This window comes from Syngnathus acus, chromosome 3 (assembly GCF_901709675.1).
Source record: "Syngnathus acus chromosome 3, fSynAcu1.2, whole genome shotgun sequence".
Classification (NCBI taxonomy): domain Eukaryota; kingdom Metazoa; phylum Chordata; class Actinopteri; order Syngnathiformes; family Syngnathidae; genus Syngnathus; species Syngnathus acus.
In genome coordinates this window covers 16,032,900-16,051,230 of record NC_051089.1, presented here as the reverse complement: position 1 = coordinate 16,051,230, position 18,331 = coordinate 16,032,900, and the positions used below count along the sequence as shown (strand labels likewise).

The window sequence follows — 18,331 nt, the reverse complement described above, 5'->3', positions numbered from 1 at the left end:
GTCACTACAGACTGGATTTAGGTTGTTTTTGAAATTTCCAAGTTAAAATAACCCTTTCAGGCAGTGTTGGCACACATATTTGTCAACAGGTGGCGGTATCGAGTAATTTCAAAAGAGTCTTGGCAGCAAGCAACTAGGAAGAAGAAAAAGACCCATCCCTGACGGCTGTCAATATTACAAAATGATCACTGTTGTCATTCCAAACTCTCTCAGATTGTGTTTTTTCAATTTGTAATCACAACCTCAGTAGTTGAATACTACCGCGTTGATATCATGATCTTATTGCCCACAGTTTGTGTACGATCGAAAGACTGTGTTTTTAGCATTAAGCTGATTTAGCTAGCAAAGAGTGGGGTTGAAGCCTCTGCTCAGAGGTTAGTCTACTCTGCGTCTTCATTAAAATCAAAAGATGCGCTTTATATTTTTGGTGGGTGTAATGTCTACTATATGTGTATACTAAGTGAGTGGATACGGGTGCAGATTTGGTTCGGCAGCATGGCTTCCAGTGCCAGGACAGATTGCCCGGAGCTTCCTGACTTCACTCTGCTCAAGAGACTGGCCAGAGATCAGCTCGTCTACTTGCTGGAACAGGTAATAATTCCTGGCACGGAATCATGATCAAACATTTGCACTACAGCATCCTAATTTTATTATTATTATTTTTTTTTTAAGCCTACATTAATGGAAATTATCAGCAATGTTAATGGTTTTCCTCCATCAACAAAACAGGGTTGTGTGTTACATTAATTAAATCTTGCAGGACACCATAAAATGTATGCATACTAATCCTATTATGTGGCTTTTCAGTTTCGCCTCCATTTCCGGTTTCATTCCAAGATTCAGTTTACTGTTGACCTTTTAAGCGCTCCAAAGTTGGTTGCTCGTTCTGGTAATAGAGCTGTAAAATGATCATTTCACCTAATAACATATCAACCAACTAAGAACAGAATATTTTGAATGTGTGAAGATGATTTTTTTCTGTCTACTTTATATTGACATTATCATTTATTGGTACTATAAGATGCAATTTCCCCCCTCCCAGTTTTAACGCCTGTGGTGTACTACTTAACAGAAGTACTGGACTGCATAAAAAAAATAAAGCATCCATTCATTCTCGCAGTAAGGTTGACAGTTGTTTTCCTCCTGTATTTGTGTAATACATGTGTGACTTGTGTGGAGTTTATCCATCCATCTACTATACCGCTTGTCCCCACGGGGGTCACGGACGTGCTGGAGCCTATCCCAGCAGTCATCGGGCAGTAGGCGGAGGACACCCTGAACCGGTTGCCAGCCAGTCGCAGGACACACAGAGAAACATAACCATCTGCACTCACGCCTAGGGGCAATTTGAAGTGCTCAATTGCCCTACCATGCAAGTTTTTGGGATGCGGGAGGAAATCGGAATGCCACGCAGGCACGGGGAGAACATGCAAACTCCACACAGGGAGGGCCGGAGGTGGAATCGAACCCGCAGCCTCCTAATTTTTAGGCAGACGTGCTTGTTTGGAGCTTATAATAAGTAAAAAAAAGTTCAATGTTCTGTTGTGGGGGATCAAATCGACTAACTGAATGGTAAATGTTTCCTGCTGTACGGTATGTTATATAACTACCAAATGTAGTTGTTGAAAGATACTTTCATCATGAAGTGCCAATTTATGTCCATGTTTTTTTTTCATGCAGCTTCCAGGAAAGAAGGACCTTTTCATTGAGGCAGACTTGATGAGCCCGCTGGATCGTATCGCCAATGTTGCCATTCTGAAGGTGAACTTTACCCACTGTTTCAATTAAATTTGATCAAAAATGAATCTCAATATTTTAAAACCTTATTCATCTCTGCTTTTGTAACAGCAACATGACGTTGACAAACTTTACAAAGTAGAGTATAAACCCATCATTAGCACATCAGATCAGTGAGTAGTATTGATACACATGCCTTGAAAAATACTCCAGCACACTTCAACTTGAAGACGTCTGACAATGTGACTTTACTCTCTTCAGGCTTTGTTTTCTGATCCGGCCAAGAATACAAACAGTGAAGTGGATATGTGGTAAGTTTGTCCACATATTCAATATTTATTCAATGTTTAATAATTTTGTATTTAATTAATCATTTACAATTGCCAGCTTTACAAACAATAAACAGCTGTCTGACCCGAATTGGTGACTGCTTGTTGTTTATGACAGCAATTGTTTTTCTAAATATAAATTGAGATCGGTCAGAATAGCATACTGTATGTTTCAGTTAAATGCCAATTAAGACTTTATAACATTATGCCTATTTCCGCCTCCAGATGTGGCCAAAACAGACAAAGCTGCCGGAAAATATAGAAGATACAAAATTATATTTACGCCTCAGAAGGTATTTGATATTCTGGTGTTCAACCCAAAATAAACCTTGCTTTATTTGCACTGAAGTTATGGATAATAATGTGTTGTCCATGTCTGTCTTCCAGTTTTATGCATGTGAGACAGTACTGGAGGAGCAGGGCGTCTTTGGAGGTTCGAGCTCTTGCACCTGTTCTATTTGTTGCCGCTCACCTGGGACATTAGAAATGGTGCAGTTATTTTGGCTTTTTTGATGCAGATGTGACAATGGATGAATGGGCCTTCTATCTTCTTCCTTTGGACTATGACATCATCAGTCTGGAGCTCCCAGAGTTTTTTCAGGACAACTATCTGGTAAATAATACACTATATGTCTATGCGAAATATCTGTCATTTTGATTAGAACTAATTAAAAAAAGATTCAGAAAAACTATTGAATGGTGTAAATGACAAATGTAAATTCAAAATATGGATTATCAAAGCAACAGAACATTATGTTTGTCTGGGCCTTCTCCAACTCTCCTTCACAAAAATACACCATGCTGGTATATAATGTCAGTCATGGGTAAATGAGTAAGATACATTTTTTAAATCACACGTTTATTTATTTATTTTCTTTAGCACTATTATCATTGCTTACACGTCCCTCACTGGTTACAGTATTATGTGTAAGCTGTAGTACGCTCATCTGAAATCATACAGTGAATTGATGCTCCACAAGTCCGTCTCCTTGTATAGACTTTAATTGTGCATTTGATGCATTTTCTTTCTTGTGTAAATCATACTTACATACTATGTGTGCTTCACTCAGGCTGGAGATCTGCGTTGGGTGAGGACAGCTGGCAGTGCTCTACATCTTCTTAACTCCATTTACGGACCATTTTCAAAGGTTTATGGTATTGGAAGGTGTTCAAAGGTACACTAGGTGCTTTAACAAAAGTTTATGATTTTGAGTCGTATGTAGTTACCTTTTGATTTGATGGGCAGCTGACATTGTTTTTGATTTTTGTCTTGTATCAGATGACATATGAGTCTTGGAGAGAGCAAGAGGAAGAGGGAGACCAGAAGGCTCGGAACGCTGAAATAGGAACCGTTTTCTTAATTGATAGGGGTGAGTAGCTGTGATTCTGTTTCTCACTTAATGTTATCACTTTGCTTTACTAATTTTGTCGAATGTCATTATAGATGTGGACTTTGTCACCCCTATGTGCTCTCAAGTAGTTTATGAAGGACTCGTGGACGATATATTCAGAATCAAATGTGGTGGGTAACAAGCTAGTCACTGTAAGCCTCACTAAATAAAAATACTACATGTAAAATTATTAAGGATATCCATCACTGCAGTTTTTTTTTTTTTACACAGCAGCATGTAATTCAGACTTGTCCCCCCCCCGTAGATGTTTTCAAATGTTATCACAGACCCATTTTTCCTCCATAGGATGTGTGGAATTTGGACCTGATGTCTCTTCCACAGACAAAAGCATCAAAGTCATGCTGAATTCTCAAGATAAGGTAAGACTGGCTTTCGAAGTGCAAAATGCTTTCACTCAAGCATGTATTTAACATTGTTTGTCTCGTAGGTCTTTAATGAAATCAGAAATGAACATTTCTCCAATGTCTTCAGCTTTCTTAGTCAGAAAGCCAAGAATCTCCAGACTGCGTATGATGTAAGTCAATAAAATGATGTTCTTCTTTGCACATGGAGTGACCAAAATCTTTCATTTTCAATTTGTTAGAAACGCAGAGGGATGGACATAAAGCAGATGAAAACATTTGTCTCAGAAGAACTTAAAGGCTTGAAACAAGAACATCGGCTCCTGAGCCTGCGTGAGTTTTGAAGCAAAGTAATCTATGCCAGATAGACTCAACTTGCTGAATTATGAACAAACTGGGTGGCTGTTGTTGATCTCACATAGACATTGCCGCAAGTGAATCAATGATGAAGAAGAAAACGAAACAGGATTTCCAGGAGCTTTTAAAGACAGAACACTGTAAGTTACTGTAAATGCTTTTTGTGTGTGTCGGGATGTTGCCACACATTGATGCCATCTAATTTGTGTGTTTGACTATTCAGTTGCTATTTCATCACATTGATGCAAAATTGTGGTCTTTTTTTTTTTTTCCTTACAGCTTTACTAGAAGGTTTTGAAATCCGTGAATGTATTTCTTTCATTGAGGAGCATATCAACAGGCAGGTGGGTTTTCTTTAAACAGTCAGTATTATATACAGCATTATGCATGTAGTTAAAAACTAACCTGCTGTGATTGTTTTCTTAAGGTCTCCAGGACTGAAAGTCTTAGACTACTTTGCCTTTTGTCTTTAACAGAAAATGGTCAGTTGTTTTTTTTTACATTTACGTTCAAAGTGCTTTCAAAAACTAAATCATAAGCCTGTATCTCACTGAGCACCAAAGGCTCGCCCACCTTGCAACTTTTTTTTTCCCCCCAGGGTTTCCTGTTGAATACTGTTTGCAACCATTAAAACCGTTTGCAATCTTTTAGACTGACTGACAAAATATAGACATTCCCTACACGTGCTAACACCTCAGTGAGATACAGACTTTATTTTATTGTACTTTACCGTAATTTGTTTATCATGCAGGACTCCTGCCAAAAGACTACCGGTCTTTAAAAACACAGTATTTGCAGGTGAGATTTCCCATCTTCTGCCGTTACTGGCTTTTCATTTTTGTCATAGCGTAGCATAGGTACCATGACTAAAACAATTCCAAAAAACCACTTTTGCTGCTTCAACAGCAGCTGAAGTGAAATGTTTGAATCCTCTAAGTCAGGGTTTTACCAACTGGTTTTGTCCAAGGGACCGCCATTATAACCAAGAAGCAACTCGGGGACCACTGCTTTGGCGGAATATTATTTTATTTTGCACCGAAGCAAAATAACTATTGAATAAAAAGAACAAAAACGTATTTTTTTTGTTTTGGGGGGAAAAAGATGCAGGCTATTCATTTGCATCTGTATGTCTATTTTGGGAATCTCAGCTACATTTGACATAATTTGAATGGGTAAATGATTCACAAAATTAGCTGGAAAATGAATCAAGTTTAATAAATCTATTTTATTTTTAAAAATGTTACAATTATTTTCCATTTCTAATTTTGTTGACCACATGCAATACCGTCACAGACCACTTGAGGGCCGCGGACCACCGGTTGACAACCGCTGCTCTAGTTGAATATTTTAAGACTACATAGCTGCATCTCAATATGTTAAATACAGTTACCATAGCTTTTCATTTATTTGAGTAGTTAAATTCAAAAGATGGAAACCTCAATCATATACATTAATCAAACCAATTTGCAAATAATTTTTATAAAGAAAATATTCCTGCCTAATGTTTTATGATGTTTAGGTTTCTCTGAAATGGTGACTTATTGGCTGTTCTTAGCCCTAAACAATATTCATTAAAAATACAAACAAAATTATCAATTATTTTGCTCCGTGTCGTATATCTTTCCAATTATGGGGTTCCCTTTTCCAATCAAACTATTGCAATAAATTGAGGCTGAGTGCTAAGAGCAAAAGTTAATTCAATCAGCATTTGCAGCAAAATTGAAAATGCGAAAAATCATAATTGTATCCCATCAAATGGCTTTATAGACATTAGTCATTAAAACTGTAATCTCAATCTGGCAAAAATGTTTTCCTTCATCAGTGTTAACTTATTGCCCACAGTCTTGTGAGTAGCAGTTTAATTTTGTGTTGTGAAGTCATCTCTTCTCTGCTTAGAGTTATGGAGTGGACCACCTGCTCACATTTGCAAACCTCAAGCAGTCGGGGCTGCTGGTTGAGCAACAGCAAGGTGAAACACTGGCTGTTATGGAGAGCAAAGTGGGTAAACTGGTCAACGATAAGACAGCAGGCAAGTTTTCTGTTGCAAGATTCAGTATGACATGACAACTGTGGTGAGTTCTTTTATTTTGCTGTTTTTTTCTATTCTTTTTCTAGGGAAGCTAACAGATGCATTTTCATCCTTGGCAAAGAAAAGCAATTTCAGGGCCCTAAGCAGAAAACTGAATTTGGTATAACATCAAGTTTTATTTGATGTTCATCATATTCATGATATCATGTTGCTTTTCTTTGGTCATGACCCTGCGTGTATCGTTGTTGTTTCACACAAAGGTGCCCAAGTCAGATGAAGGGTATGACCTGCACGTCCCGAGGGACATGGCTTACATCTTCAGTGGCGCCTATATCCCACTGAGCTGCAAGCTCATAGAGCAGGTAAATAAGCAGGATTTCTTTTCTTTTTTTTTTTTAATTATTATTCAACTGCATCAAAGTTGATTAAACCAATTTTGTGCATAATTCACAGGTGTTAGAGCGAGATGGTTGGACTGGGCTTGAAGAAGTTACCAGGTTGCTAAATGGAAATGAGTTTGCTGTCACAGGTAAGATATTGATCGGATTTCATGAAGCTGCGTTTGTCGTCAATTGTTTGCTTTTTTAAGTTGTGTGCTATTCATGGCTATTTATTTTGAAGGGAATTCCCTAAGAATAATATACCTTGAATGTACATATACATTACATATTTTCAGACAATATTATACATGTAATTAATATGTGCCAAATATTAGCCTTGGGCATCATAATATTGTCTTACAAAAAAAAAGTAATTGCATGAGTTTGACTGTTGCACATTATATTTATTGCCATACAAATACAATAAAGTAACGTCGGAGGTTTGTGATACTTTATAGTCATCTGTAATTCTACAATGCTGATCTTTTCTTCCTTTGCGTATATCGTCATCTGAATATATAAATTGTGATAATTAGAGATGGGCATTGCGTTTTCGGGACAGAATGGTCCGTCCGTCCAAGATTTTGCAAACAGCATTCATTTTGCGGACGGAGGATGTGACGTTTTTAATAAAACGACAGTGTTTCTGTTTCCGCTTTCTCTCGCGCGTGTAATCAGTATGTTCTGACGAAATATGAATGCTAAAAAGAAGAAATTTGGTTTCTTCATGAAGGTGGCAAAAGGAGACTCAAGTGAAGTAAAGGGATTTTTCTAAAATCCCATTTATGACAGATTAAAAATGACAGAAACGAAATTGACTCCAACCAAATCTTGTAATATATTGTCATCTGGTAAGGGTTATTGATTGGACAAAACAAAAATTTGATAGGCTGTGCAAGTTGCCACATTGCCCAATTGGCTTGAAATATTGGACTCAGTTTTCACGTATGGATCTGGCTCTTGCCAGGTCAGTAACAGAAGCTCTTTTCAATGACGAGGATGGGTGGGGACGAAGGGGCGATTATTTTATGAATAAGGACGGAGGGACGGCGATGACTGAAGGGTGTTCAGGTCGAGGACGGAGGGCGGACCCGCAAAAGGTTAATGTGCCCATCTCTGGTGATAATATCGCTTCTGTGATGTTCTTAATGTCCATCACAGGCTTAATAAAAGTCTCTATCAGTTAGAGTGCCAGTGAATGCACCATGGTTTTGAATGGGCTTGTCCTAAAAGTTTTCTGTCTTGTGTCAGGCAAAAATGGAGCAAAAAATGAGGCGCAACGCATCGTTGTCGTCATGTTCCTTGGGGGGTGCACCTACTCTGAGATTTCAGCTTTACGTTTTCTTGGTAGAGAAAGAGGTAAACAATTTAATATGTTAAACAACTCCCATGAATTTCTTATTGCACCACCTTTTTGCTGCTGTTGAATTTTGTTGTCTTTGAAAGATGATTATTGATCATTAAAAATATAATCTTGAAACTTGATCCTGTATACAGAAATAGAGCTTGTACTGCAACGGGCTCGACATCTACTCTAATCTTAACACACGATTATTATCAGGGGCGCAGATGGGATTTTGGAACTGGGGAGACGTGGACCATGTACATTCAGTACATAAAAAAAAATTCCCACATCTTTGGTGGAACTTAAACACATCAGTTAGTTGCAGCGTATGCTATGCAGGCTCCCTGCCCGTCCTGATGGAAGAGGAACATTAGTCCTCTGTTTTACTGGCTGTTTGTTTTTTGTCACCTTACGTGGCGAAGGTTGAACTGGACTGATCGTGGAACTGTGCGGGACCCATCCCCCCCCCCCGTGTCATCTGCGCCCATGATTATGTAAGAACTAAGAAGTAGATTAGTTTATAAATTTGGCAAAAATAATAGAATAGCTACTAATTGTTAGAAATAGCTCAGAAAGCCTCCTGGCAATTTCTGTTTAATAAGTTCTTGCTGTGATGTGCAATATGCACTAACACAATTTAATACTGATTCCTTTTTTGTATACAGGATATAAATTTATCGTGGTAACGACTGCCATTACAAGCAGTTCAAGAATGTTGGAGGCCTTGCTGGGCAACCGATGATGATGCCTGTCAGGACAACACGATGGACCTCACAAACATTATTGTCACTTGACAACCAAATCTGATAGTTGCTCACTTATCAGACATGGGCTGACAAGAATTGATTTAAACTGTGCAACATCAAATAAATGCTTTTTTTTTTTATCTACGGTTGTTTTGTCATTTTGAATGTCTCTGTGTTTTTGTCACAGTAAAATATGACTGTTGAAAAGTTCATTTGTTCATCTTCCGAACCGCTTTTTCTCATGAGGGTTGCTGGAGCCTATCCCAGCCATCTTAGGATGGTAGGGGTCGGGGGGAACGCCCTGAACTGCTCGCCAGCTAACAAGCAACCATTCACACTCACCACACTCACACCTACAAACAATATGGAGTGCTCAATCAGCCTACTATGCATGTATTTGGAATGTGGGAGGAAACCCACACAGGCACGGTGAGAACATGCAAACTCCATACAGGAAGGCTGGAGCTGGAATCGAACACACAACCTCTGCACAGTGAGGCTCGCGTGCTAACATTTTAAAAGTAAAATCTCATAATTGTATCCACACTGATGTAAGATTCCTTAACTTTGTCCAAACTTAGAGGGACAAAAAATATATTATTGACATACAATTTTGTGCGTTTTATTTGTGTTCCAGGTCAAGAATGACTGGTCATTAAAAATGTGTTGCGTGCTTGTTTGAAATCCAGATTAAGTGGAAATATTTGGGGTGGGCGGTGCAACGCGTAAAGTGCCTGCGAATGTCAAGGCGCTATCGGCCGCTCATGTGAAACTCAACATGCGCGTCATTGCTGAACGAGCCAATCGGAGAGCAGAACTCTGCACGGTGCGTGTTTTGAACGACGGAGACAAACGGACGATTGAAGGCGAGTCCCAGAGTTGATCCGTATTTTCCTATTTTTGAAGCATTTTCATCTCTTTTATTCGAACGGGGGCAGTCGCAACGCCGTTAACAATGAGAAAAAGGTATGGTTTTAATTTTATATTTTTGTACTGGTATCGAACAATCCGTAACATGTTTATAAAATATGTTAAACGATTTCGGGCCAATGCACCGAACACAGCATTTGATTGAATCCCCCTTTCAGTGGTTTAAAGCAATTGTAGTCTTCGTAACTAAATGCTGTCATTTTTGCAGTGAGGTATTAGCAGCGGAGTCTGTGTCATGCCTCACCAAAGCCTTGGTCTACCTGAAGGACATTTGGGAGGAGATTGGCATACCAGAAGACCAAAGGCTACAGAGAACTAATGCTGTCAAGAAACACATTGAGGTGAGGCATATTACAGCCTATCGAAACTGCACCATGAATGTTATTCAAGGTGCAATCATCATATACACTTGCCTAAAATTTGAAGAGCACCTGCAATATTCTAATGCGATGAGTAAATTCGTGTCGGTGCCTACCAGAGGCGTAGCCAGGAATTTTTCCAGTAGGGGCGCACGCCCACAGGAAAAAAAATCGAACATCACCCACGCCGTTCGCTGATCGCTAAAACAACGTCCGGGAGGCAAACGGTGAATGGATAACATCGCGCACATAGAATAGCGCAAGCACATTCGCGCAAGACCGAAAGAAAAAAACGGCATGAAAATGAAGAATCGAAAAAGCTCGATTTTTTTTCTTTTTCTTTTTTTTTTTTTTTTCCAACCGGGGCGCAGGGAGTCCTAACCGGGGCGCCGCCCCGGCTCGCCCCGGCTTGGCTACGCCTCTGGTGCCTACACCGCACAATATTTCTTTTTGAATGACACTTTGAGCTTTTTGTTCATGTATTATTTATCTTAGCTGGAATTTAAAAGTTCGAACTGCACCAATGTTTCTTTTTAGAATTCATTACTCTTGACCAGGGGTGTCAAACAAATTTTTTTCGCGGGCCGCATTGTAGTCATAGCTTCTTTTGGAGGGCCATTATGACTGTCAACCCAAATAAATGTATGAGCACCTCATATTATATACAGTAAAAGCTACAAAACAAACTGACAAATAACTCGTTTTCAAATCAGACGAGTAGAAACTGGTAAAATAAAAAAATAAATAAAAAGGTATTATTAAAAGTGAAGACAATTTTCAATTCTAGTAATGACACACGAATTTGATGCACAATTTGTCATCGCGGGCCACATAAAATGATGTGGCAGGCCGTATCTGGCCCCCGGGCCTTGAGTTTGACACCTGTGATTTAGGACTATATATCACTTTCGGGTAAGTGTAGTGGTCATAATTTTATGGTGTTCAAGGCCAAGAAATAGACTGGTTTTGAGCCAGCTATTCAAAATGGATAATAATTGTGCTTGTCTAGAATAGGGTGAACTCCCTTATTGGAGTTCCTCACTATTTTTTTTTTTTAATCCTGCTATGTTTGCAATACAGTATACATTTTGTCATACTATTGAAAGTTAATCTTTAGCAAATAATTTGTTGTTTGGCTCAAGTGTATTGATTTCAATTCGGTTAACTAAATGATAATTCTGTCCTCCAGGACTTACTCAAGATGATGATCAAAGAAGAAGAATCCCTGAGGAACAGAGTTATAAGCAGCATTCAGAACTGCAAAACTGAAGTGGAGAAGCTCTGTCATGAACTTAAGATTCCAATGTGTCAAGTCAGTGTCAACTGTCAATGTCTTAAAAATGTTCACTAATACATACTGTGTTACAGTCAGCAAATTGTCCATACCAAACTGATGACATCGCTATGTAATATTTAACTCCAGGCAGTTTGTTGTACAGTACAGTACGAACCTTAAGCTCAAACACAATTCATTCCAAGAAGCTGGACCCTAATTTAGAAGATTCACAGTGCTAAGTTCGTTTTGTTTCAGGTTCTATGTAGGTGTGTGTGGTTTAGTCTGAAAAAGGAAATCTCTCAAAAAAGTAAACTAACGATAATTTGAGGAAACTTCACATTGAATATGTTCTTGTGATTTCTGTGTTGATTCAGGATCAGGCTGGTCTTAGCATGCTCCTTCAGGAGAAGACCCTTCGTACGCGAGTCGAGGACCTGCTAAAGGAGAAGACTCGCCGCATGCAACAGCTGAAGGCTCTGCTTGAGGAGGACCAGGAGCTTTGTGACATCCTGTGCTCCATTCCATTTGATATCTCCCCACATTCTGTTCCAACAATGGATCACCTGGAGAGCTTTCAACAACATATTACGAACCAGAATGCAGAGAAGGTAGGTGCTCTGTTGCACTATTTCCATCCATCATTTCCTGAAATCTTCAATTAAAGACGGCACGCACACACAGACCTGACAGACCTACTCAGCTTGACAGACAGAGTAGCTTCTGTATAGTGAGACAAATCACGTAATGCTTGAAGTAAACGACGAGAATGAGAATTAAATGAATACACTCACCAAATCAAATGTCATTTCTTCAGTGTTTTCCCCTTTTCTCTATGGACAGACAAACCGGTACGCTGAGTTTGTGGGCCTCAAGAAGCAGATCATCTTGTGCATGAACGATCTGGATCACATTCCAGAGACCAGCTTTGAGAAGGATGTTGTCTGCGAGGATGAAGACACTTTTTGCCTGTCTCGTGATAATATTACCTCACTCAAACTGCTTCTTTGTCAGGTGAGATGGGTTTTCCTGGTCTCCTTTACACATGCTTATGCTCAAGACTGAGCCGGAAAATGCAAATCCAATTCCTTCATCAAATTCAAAACACTTGACCTTACTTCAATTGAATTGTGTCAAAAAACACCTGATTACTATTGTGTGTTGTGTGGCATTACTACTACACTACCACACAGAGCCCTTATGAAGGCATTTAAATCAATTTGGCCTGATCACTTCATTTTAAATTCAAGGATATAAATTCTCATTGAACGTGTCATCGATGGGACTGTTTTATGCCTCGTATAGGCATTGCCTTTAGTTTGAATCTTGCGCAATGTTTTGCAAATGAGCTCCCTGAATGCTGTCCAACCTGTTAATAATAAGCTGCCGCCACCATGTCTGCATTGCAAATGGATGCGGACAATTCACTAAGCCCTTTCAGACAGAACTCACCAAAGCGAGAGCTTGCCCTGTCCAAACTGCTTGTTCGCACATCTGTTGCCCGTTGCAACTTGAATGGCGTCAGATATTTAGGCTCTTGGTGACCTCAGCGCTGACACACTGGCAGTGTCTCGCCACTAATACTGTCGCAGGGGTTGTGAAAACCTTCCTACACCGGACGGGGAGCTGAGGAAAAGTTTGTGAGAACGCCTGCTTTTAGATGGCCCTCAATCACTTCAAAACCGATTGGAATTTAGTAGCTACTCAAAACAACCTGAGCGACGGCTGATGTAACGGATGGGTTGCAGCTGGAGCAGCACATGGCAGAGAACGAGGCAGCATGTGAGGCTCTTCGAGAGAAGATCCAGAAGCTGTGGGACAGGTTGCAGGTGTCCCAGGAGGAGAGACAAGCTTTCGATGAACACATGGTCATGTCCAAGAAGCGCAACCTGAAGGCGGTAAAATGTCATTCTTACTATCCATTTATATTTTTGTTGTCTGATTGTAATACTGTATTAGTTTTTGCTTGTTTTTTTAATGCATTTGTTTCCCATTTCAGTTGCAAGCGGAGATAAATCATCTGGAAGAACTAAAACTACATAACATCCACAGAGTCACAGATGTCATCCGCTCTGAGATCGCTGTGTTTTGGGAGAAGTGCTTCTTAAGTAATGAGCAACGGCAGTCGTTTTCCCCATATTTCAGCGGTGAGTTGACTTTTTCCCATTCAGTAAAAAATATTGGTCGTTGGTACAAGTTGTTCTTTGTTGTTGGGGTTTTTTTGTGCTAAATGTAAAACTTGATACGTTAGAGGATTTCTCTGAGGAGCTTCTGAGTGTGCATGATGCTGAGATTCAGCGTTTGAAGAAGTATTACGAGGATCACAAAGAGCTTTTTGATGGTGTTCGCCAGTGGGAAGAAAGCTGGAGACTCTTCCTGGAGTTAGAAGTGAGTCTTGAATGTTGAAAAATGAGGAAAAAAAGTAATTGTGAGTGCAGCTAAAACTGTTGCTTTGCTCTGAACCACACTAGTTCATTTCAGTTTAAAAATCGTTTTATTTCACTCAAAAGTTGTAGAAACACAATGGTTGCAAGGCATTTACATAAAAAGTTGAATTTTTATTTCAGAAAAAAGCATCAGATCCATCGAGATTTACAAACAGAGGTGGGAATCTGCTCAAAGAGGAGAAACAGAGGGCTGAGTTGCATAAAATGCTGCCAAAGGTAAGAACTACCAGTGCTAAAATTTTGAACACTTGATAATATTAATAATAATAATAAACCAAGTTTGTTTTATTAAGTTGGAAAAGAAACTCAAAGCCCAGATTGATGCATGGGAAAGTGAGCAGGGCAGTGAGTTTTTGGTCAATGGCCAAAGGTTTCTTCAGTATGTGGAGGAACAGTGGGAGCTGCATCTCGCAGAGAAGGAAAGAGAAAAACTAGAAAGGGTAAGCATGTTAACTATATGCAAAACTGATTTGCTTCTGCATGATTTGACATTCTTCTTTTCAAATTCGGAACAGCAACTGAAGAAAAGCAAGCAGACTGAGGAGGATATGTTGTATGGAACAGCCGTACAAACCACCAAGCGCAGAATGCTGGGCCACCTTAAACCTTACAAATCACGAGGGATGGTAAAAAAAAAAGCATATGTTTTCCTCCAGTGCTTCTGTTGTGGTATTAGCTTAGTGGTCATTTGTTTTTTGAATCCGAAATTTTGCCTCTCATTCTCAGAATGCCACGTCCAGTACTTCTATGGCCACACCCAACAGCACGATGCGTTCTGCCTGTGGTGGAACTGTCTGTCGTTCACCGGTGGCACGGCCACGGGCAAGGACGCCTTTAACTCCTAACAAGGTTGGTGGAAAGAATTGAGATTTTTTTTTTTTAAATGCAGGTGCTGGAAAACTAAATCTGTTCACACTGCTCCTCAGTTCTTTTTTTGCCCAAATGCAACCTGTATCTGATATTTAGTTACAGTAACCCCTCGCCACTTTGCGCTTCATCTATAGCGGATTCCATATTTCGCAAATTTATGAGTGACTGGAGAACGGCGTTTAAATACATGCTAATAGTGCCAGGTGTAGTTTGAAGCAATGTGCGTCACTGCGGACAAGCACGAGAAGCGCGTCAGCCAGCTGTGTGCGAAGTTTAAGCACCGGCGTGCAAAAAGAGTTGCGACAGTGGCAATGAGCGCTGATAGTGCGGGCGTGCCTCTGAGCAATGTGCGTCACTGCGGACGTGTCTGAGTTCAAGCACAGGAGGCAGTATACGGCCATGCGTAAGGGAAGAAGCACCAACCGGTGCACGAGAAGTCGGGACACATGACAATCTTACGTGTTTATTTTATTTACTGTAAAGGTACAATACATACACAGAACAGTATGGGAATGGTTATTAAGGAAAAGGTTTATGTAGCGTTAGTATTGGGGAGGGTTTACAAAACTTTAGTATTGTGTACTGGACCACAATGCAACAGGAGATTCATGCGCAATCGCGATTCGCTTTGGTTTGGCTCGGCATGATCTCCCCCTGGTTAGTGTAGTGCATGGGTGTCCAAACCTTTTGCAAGGAGGGACAGATTTGATAAAGTGAAGGGGCCTCGGGGGCCAATAGTTTTTTCGGACATTTTTTAAGTACAAAAATTTCGATTCTGATTTTTGTTTTGTTTTTAAATCCGAAATGGGCCACTTTTATATTTTTTGCAATGCGAGCGCAGTCTGAGCAGCCAGATCAGTGTCCGATTTTGGTCGTCACCATGCGCTCCGCGCAAACAGGCGCACAGACCGCTTGGGAGGGAGAGTGACTGCCGTGAAGCTGCAGTTATTTTGAGAAACAGTATAGACAATAATTTAATCGCGCTCGAAACATGAAGCATAAAGTGTGGAAAATATGTTGAACATAATTCAAATCACAGTCTCTACGTCTGAAATGGATGTATTTTTTGGCTATGAGGCACCAATCGGATTTGGCTTTGCTTCCTTTGGGATTTAAATAGAATGGCATTGTTGAAAAGAGTCAAAAATACAATTTTCTAAAATGTCATGAGTTTTTCTTTTCTAAAACTAGACTAGAATGCAGAATTCAGTGCCGTGTGTAGTTTCAGTGATTGAGATTTAATCCTGACATGCAATATGTCCCAAACGGCTTCTCTTTTGTGACTGACTGGTGAATGTGTCTCTTTCAGGGTCCTGCACTAAGGATTGGTAGTAAACCTCCCCATCCACTTGTGAAGAACTGTAACAAAGAGAATGACACCCATTTAAGGGGAACCCCTGTTGGTGGTGTGTTGGTGGCCTCTCCTCATCGGCAGTGTGACATCAGCCTTAACTCTGTTGCCAGCACGTATTCGGAGTTTGTGGTAATTGACCGTTGTCTTAATGTTTTTTTTTTTCTTTCCCCTAACTCTCTCGTCATTCCTTGAGTGACTCCAACAAATCCCTTTGAGTATGTATATCTCATGTCTGTCAATTAAAGCATGCTCTTTTGTCTGAAAAATATCCTTCATCTGGCATGCTGTAGTAATACCATGTCTTGGAAAACGACATACGGTTCTTACACTATACCGAATGATATTGTTAAAATACAGTGTTTTATTTTGCGTCAAGTGTATAGAGATTGTCTGAAGCTTTTTAACATTCTCAACGGTCAGTGTAAAAACAATGCAGTAGTTCACTTAACTACAACAATCAGACATTAAAAAAAAAAAGTCCTAACTTAATTAACCTTAATGCACTGTGATGACATCTCAGTATGCCAGATTGTGGCTGAGTGATATCAGTGACTAGGTGAAAGCAGCTTGAAAGAGGATATTGATTTATTTGTGTATTCGTGTTTTGAGGTCAAGAAACTTTGCAAAGGTTGTCTCTCATGGCTTGGCTCAAATGCTCCAACAGGCTATCAAAATGTTTCTTGCCCATTCCATTAAGTGCCCTGCCTCCAAACCAAGTGCAATGTGTAAAACGTCTCACAAGTGAGGATGTACAATTATAAAGGGTTAGTTTTTAATGCTTGGACTTTAACTTACCCTCCAGTGTTTATTATTCTATCTAACTTTGTTTTGGGATGTGTGGCAATAAATGCTGCCTCCAGATTAACTCATCAGTCATCCAGCAAATTCATAAAGACCTTTTTTCCACACAGAGAAAGTGAATATTTTAAGATCACACTGTACATTCCTTGCAACAGAAAAAGGGGCATGATAATGACTTGTTTCTTTCTTGGTTCTAAATATTGTCCTGTTTTGCTTTTTTGACAGCGAGACTTGTCCAAAGCTTCTAACCCAAAGATCCAGCAGCACATCCTGAACTCTACCATCACCAAACTTTGACCTCTCACCTTTGGACATGATACCTCCACTATAAATACGCAATTATGTTTTACTTTGATGAACTCCACCAGTGTTTAGTGTTTTTTTTCCGTTATAAGTTCAACCAATTTTAAAAATGTTTGTTTTTGTTTCTTCTTCTTTTTTTTTTACTTTATACACATTTCTCAATATATTGTGACACTATTTCATTAAGTGAAGTTAATGTGGTTAATTAGTAGCCCTGCTATCATACACGTTTGCCTAGTCTGTCACTGTCAACAGAGAAACATAAGTTATAGTAACGCTACCTTGTCTTTTTACTGTTGGTGTTATTTTCTTTTACAAACTGAAGTTTAAGCAATGAACTTTGTGAAATTGTGCAATGTAAAGGTTACAAATCAAATGTATAAATATTCGCACTTTTTTGTAAACATTTTCCCAATTCATTCTGGAGTTGTACACACTGTTCCATTTGAATTTTTCCCAACTGTTTGCAATCTATGAATGAATGTGTGTACATGTATTAATTTTTTTTACCGACTGTTTTGTTTCTTTTCCTAATGTTGTTTTTTGGACAAGCTGAATAGCCTATTAAAATGTAAATATGTCCTATAACAGTGCTTTTACAAAAGACAGAATAGTTAAAGTGACCTGTAAACCATCGTCTAAATATAAAAGATGTGTCTCACTTTGTATACATGAACTAACAGTATTTCACGTCGTTCGTTGTCTTCCAAACAGCTTATGCTCACAAGGGTTGTGGGCGTACTGGGGCCTATCCCAACAGTCTTTGGCAGTAGGTAGGGTCACCCTGAACTGGCCGCCAGTCACACCTATGGCCAATTTGAAGTGGTCAACCGGCCAACCAGGCATGGCTTTGGAATGTGGGGGGAAACCTGAGTACCCAGAGGAAATCCACGCAGGGATAGGGAGAACATGCAAACTCCACACAGGATGGCCCCAACCCTGCACCTCTGAAATGTGAGGTGGATGTGGTGTAAATAAATTACGGAGCAAATGACAATAGAACACTTCCTCGTGTATGACTATTTATTTTCCCTCTGCTACATCTTTTTTTTTTTTTTTTTTAAATCAAAGTGGGACTTGAGTGCACTTAACTGTACAAGCCTCTGGGGGTGTTTTATTTGTGCTCCATGATAGCTTTTATAATTTAGCTTTGTCAGCAACCAAATGCATGAGCAAAAACAAATTCTTTTTAGTAACATTATCTTTACGCCATTTCTTTGTGGTTAAATTCGGTGTCAATTTATCAAGCGTTCTCATCTGACCTAATTTCTTTCTAAATAATGTTAAAACCCATTGCAACTTAAACATAAATGATAAC

At 39.5% G+C, this 18,331-nt stretch overlaps 2 protein-coding genes across 3 annotated transcripts; both read left to right on the top strand.

Annotated features, from left to right (window-relative positions):
* Positions 1-108: 108 nt before the first annotated feature.
* vps33b (VPS33B late endosome and lysosome associated) lies at positions 109-8,825 on the top strand. Of its 2 annotated transcripts, none has more exons than XM_037248035.1 (24): positions 109-374; positions 462-591; positions 1,681-1,761; positions 1,849-1,910; positions 1,999-2,048; positions 2,292-2,359; positions 2,454-2,499; positions 2,585-2,679; positions 3,137-3,241; positions 3,346-3,436; positions 3,511-3,588; positions 3,764-3,837; positions 3,906-3,992; positions 4,062-4,152; positions 4,242-4,316; positions 4,456-4,520; positions 4,604-4,658; positions 4,928-4,974; positions 6,073-6,205; positions 6,292-6,365; positions 6,466-6,567; positions 6,659-6,734; positions 7,837-7,944; positions 8,596-8,825. In XM_037248035.1, exons 2-24 carry the CDS (start codon positions 496-498, stop codon positions 8,670-8,672), a joined length of 1,836 nt encoding a protein of 611 aa, XP_037103930.1. In that variant the 5' UTR covers positions 109-374; positions 462-495; the 3' UTR covers positions 8,673-8,825. The 2 variants fall into 2 exon arrangements, with proteins under 2 accessions (XP_037103930.1, XP_037103931.1); XM_037248036.1 differs by having other exon boundaries at positions 122-374; positions 481-591.
* A 663-nt stretch (positions 8,826-9,488) lies between these two features.
* prc1b (protein regulator of cytokinesis 1b) lies at positions 9,489-18,015 on the top strand. The gene is made up of 14 exons (XM_037248105.1): positions 9,489-9,642; positions 9,815-9,947; positions 11,155-11,277; positions 11,616-11,849; positions 12,082-12,252; positions 12,987-13,136; positions 13,238-13,385; positions 13,490-13,626; positions 13,806-13,901; positions 13,979-14,125; positions 14,201-14,311; positions 14,412-14,534; positions 15,865-16,038; positions 16,936-18,015. Exons 1-14 carry the CDS (start codon positions 9,632-9,634, stop codon positions 17,005-17,007), a joined length of 1,830 nt encoding a protein of 609 aa, XP_037104000.1. The 5' UTR covers positions 9,489-9,631; the 3' UTR covers positions 17,008-18,015.
* The last annotated feature ends 316 nt before the right edge of the window (positions 18,016-18,331 follow it).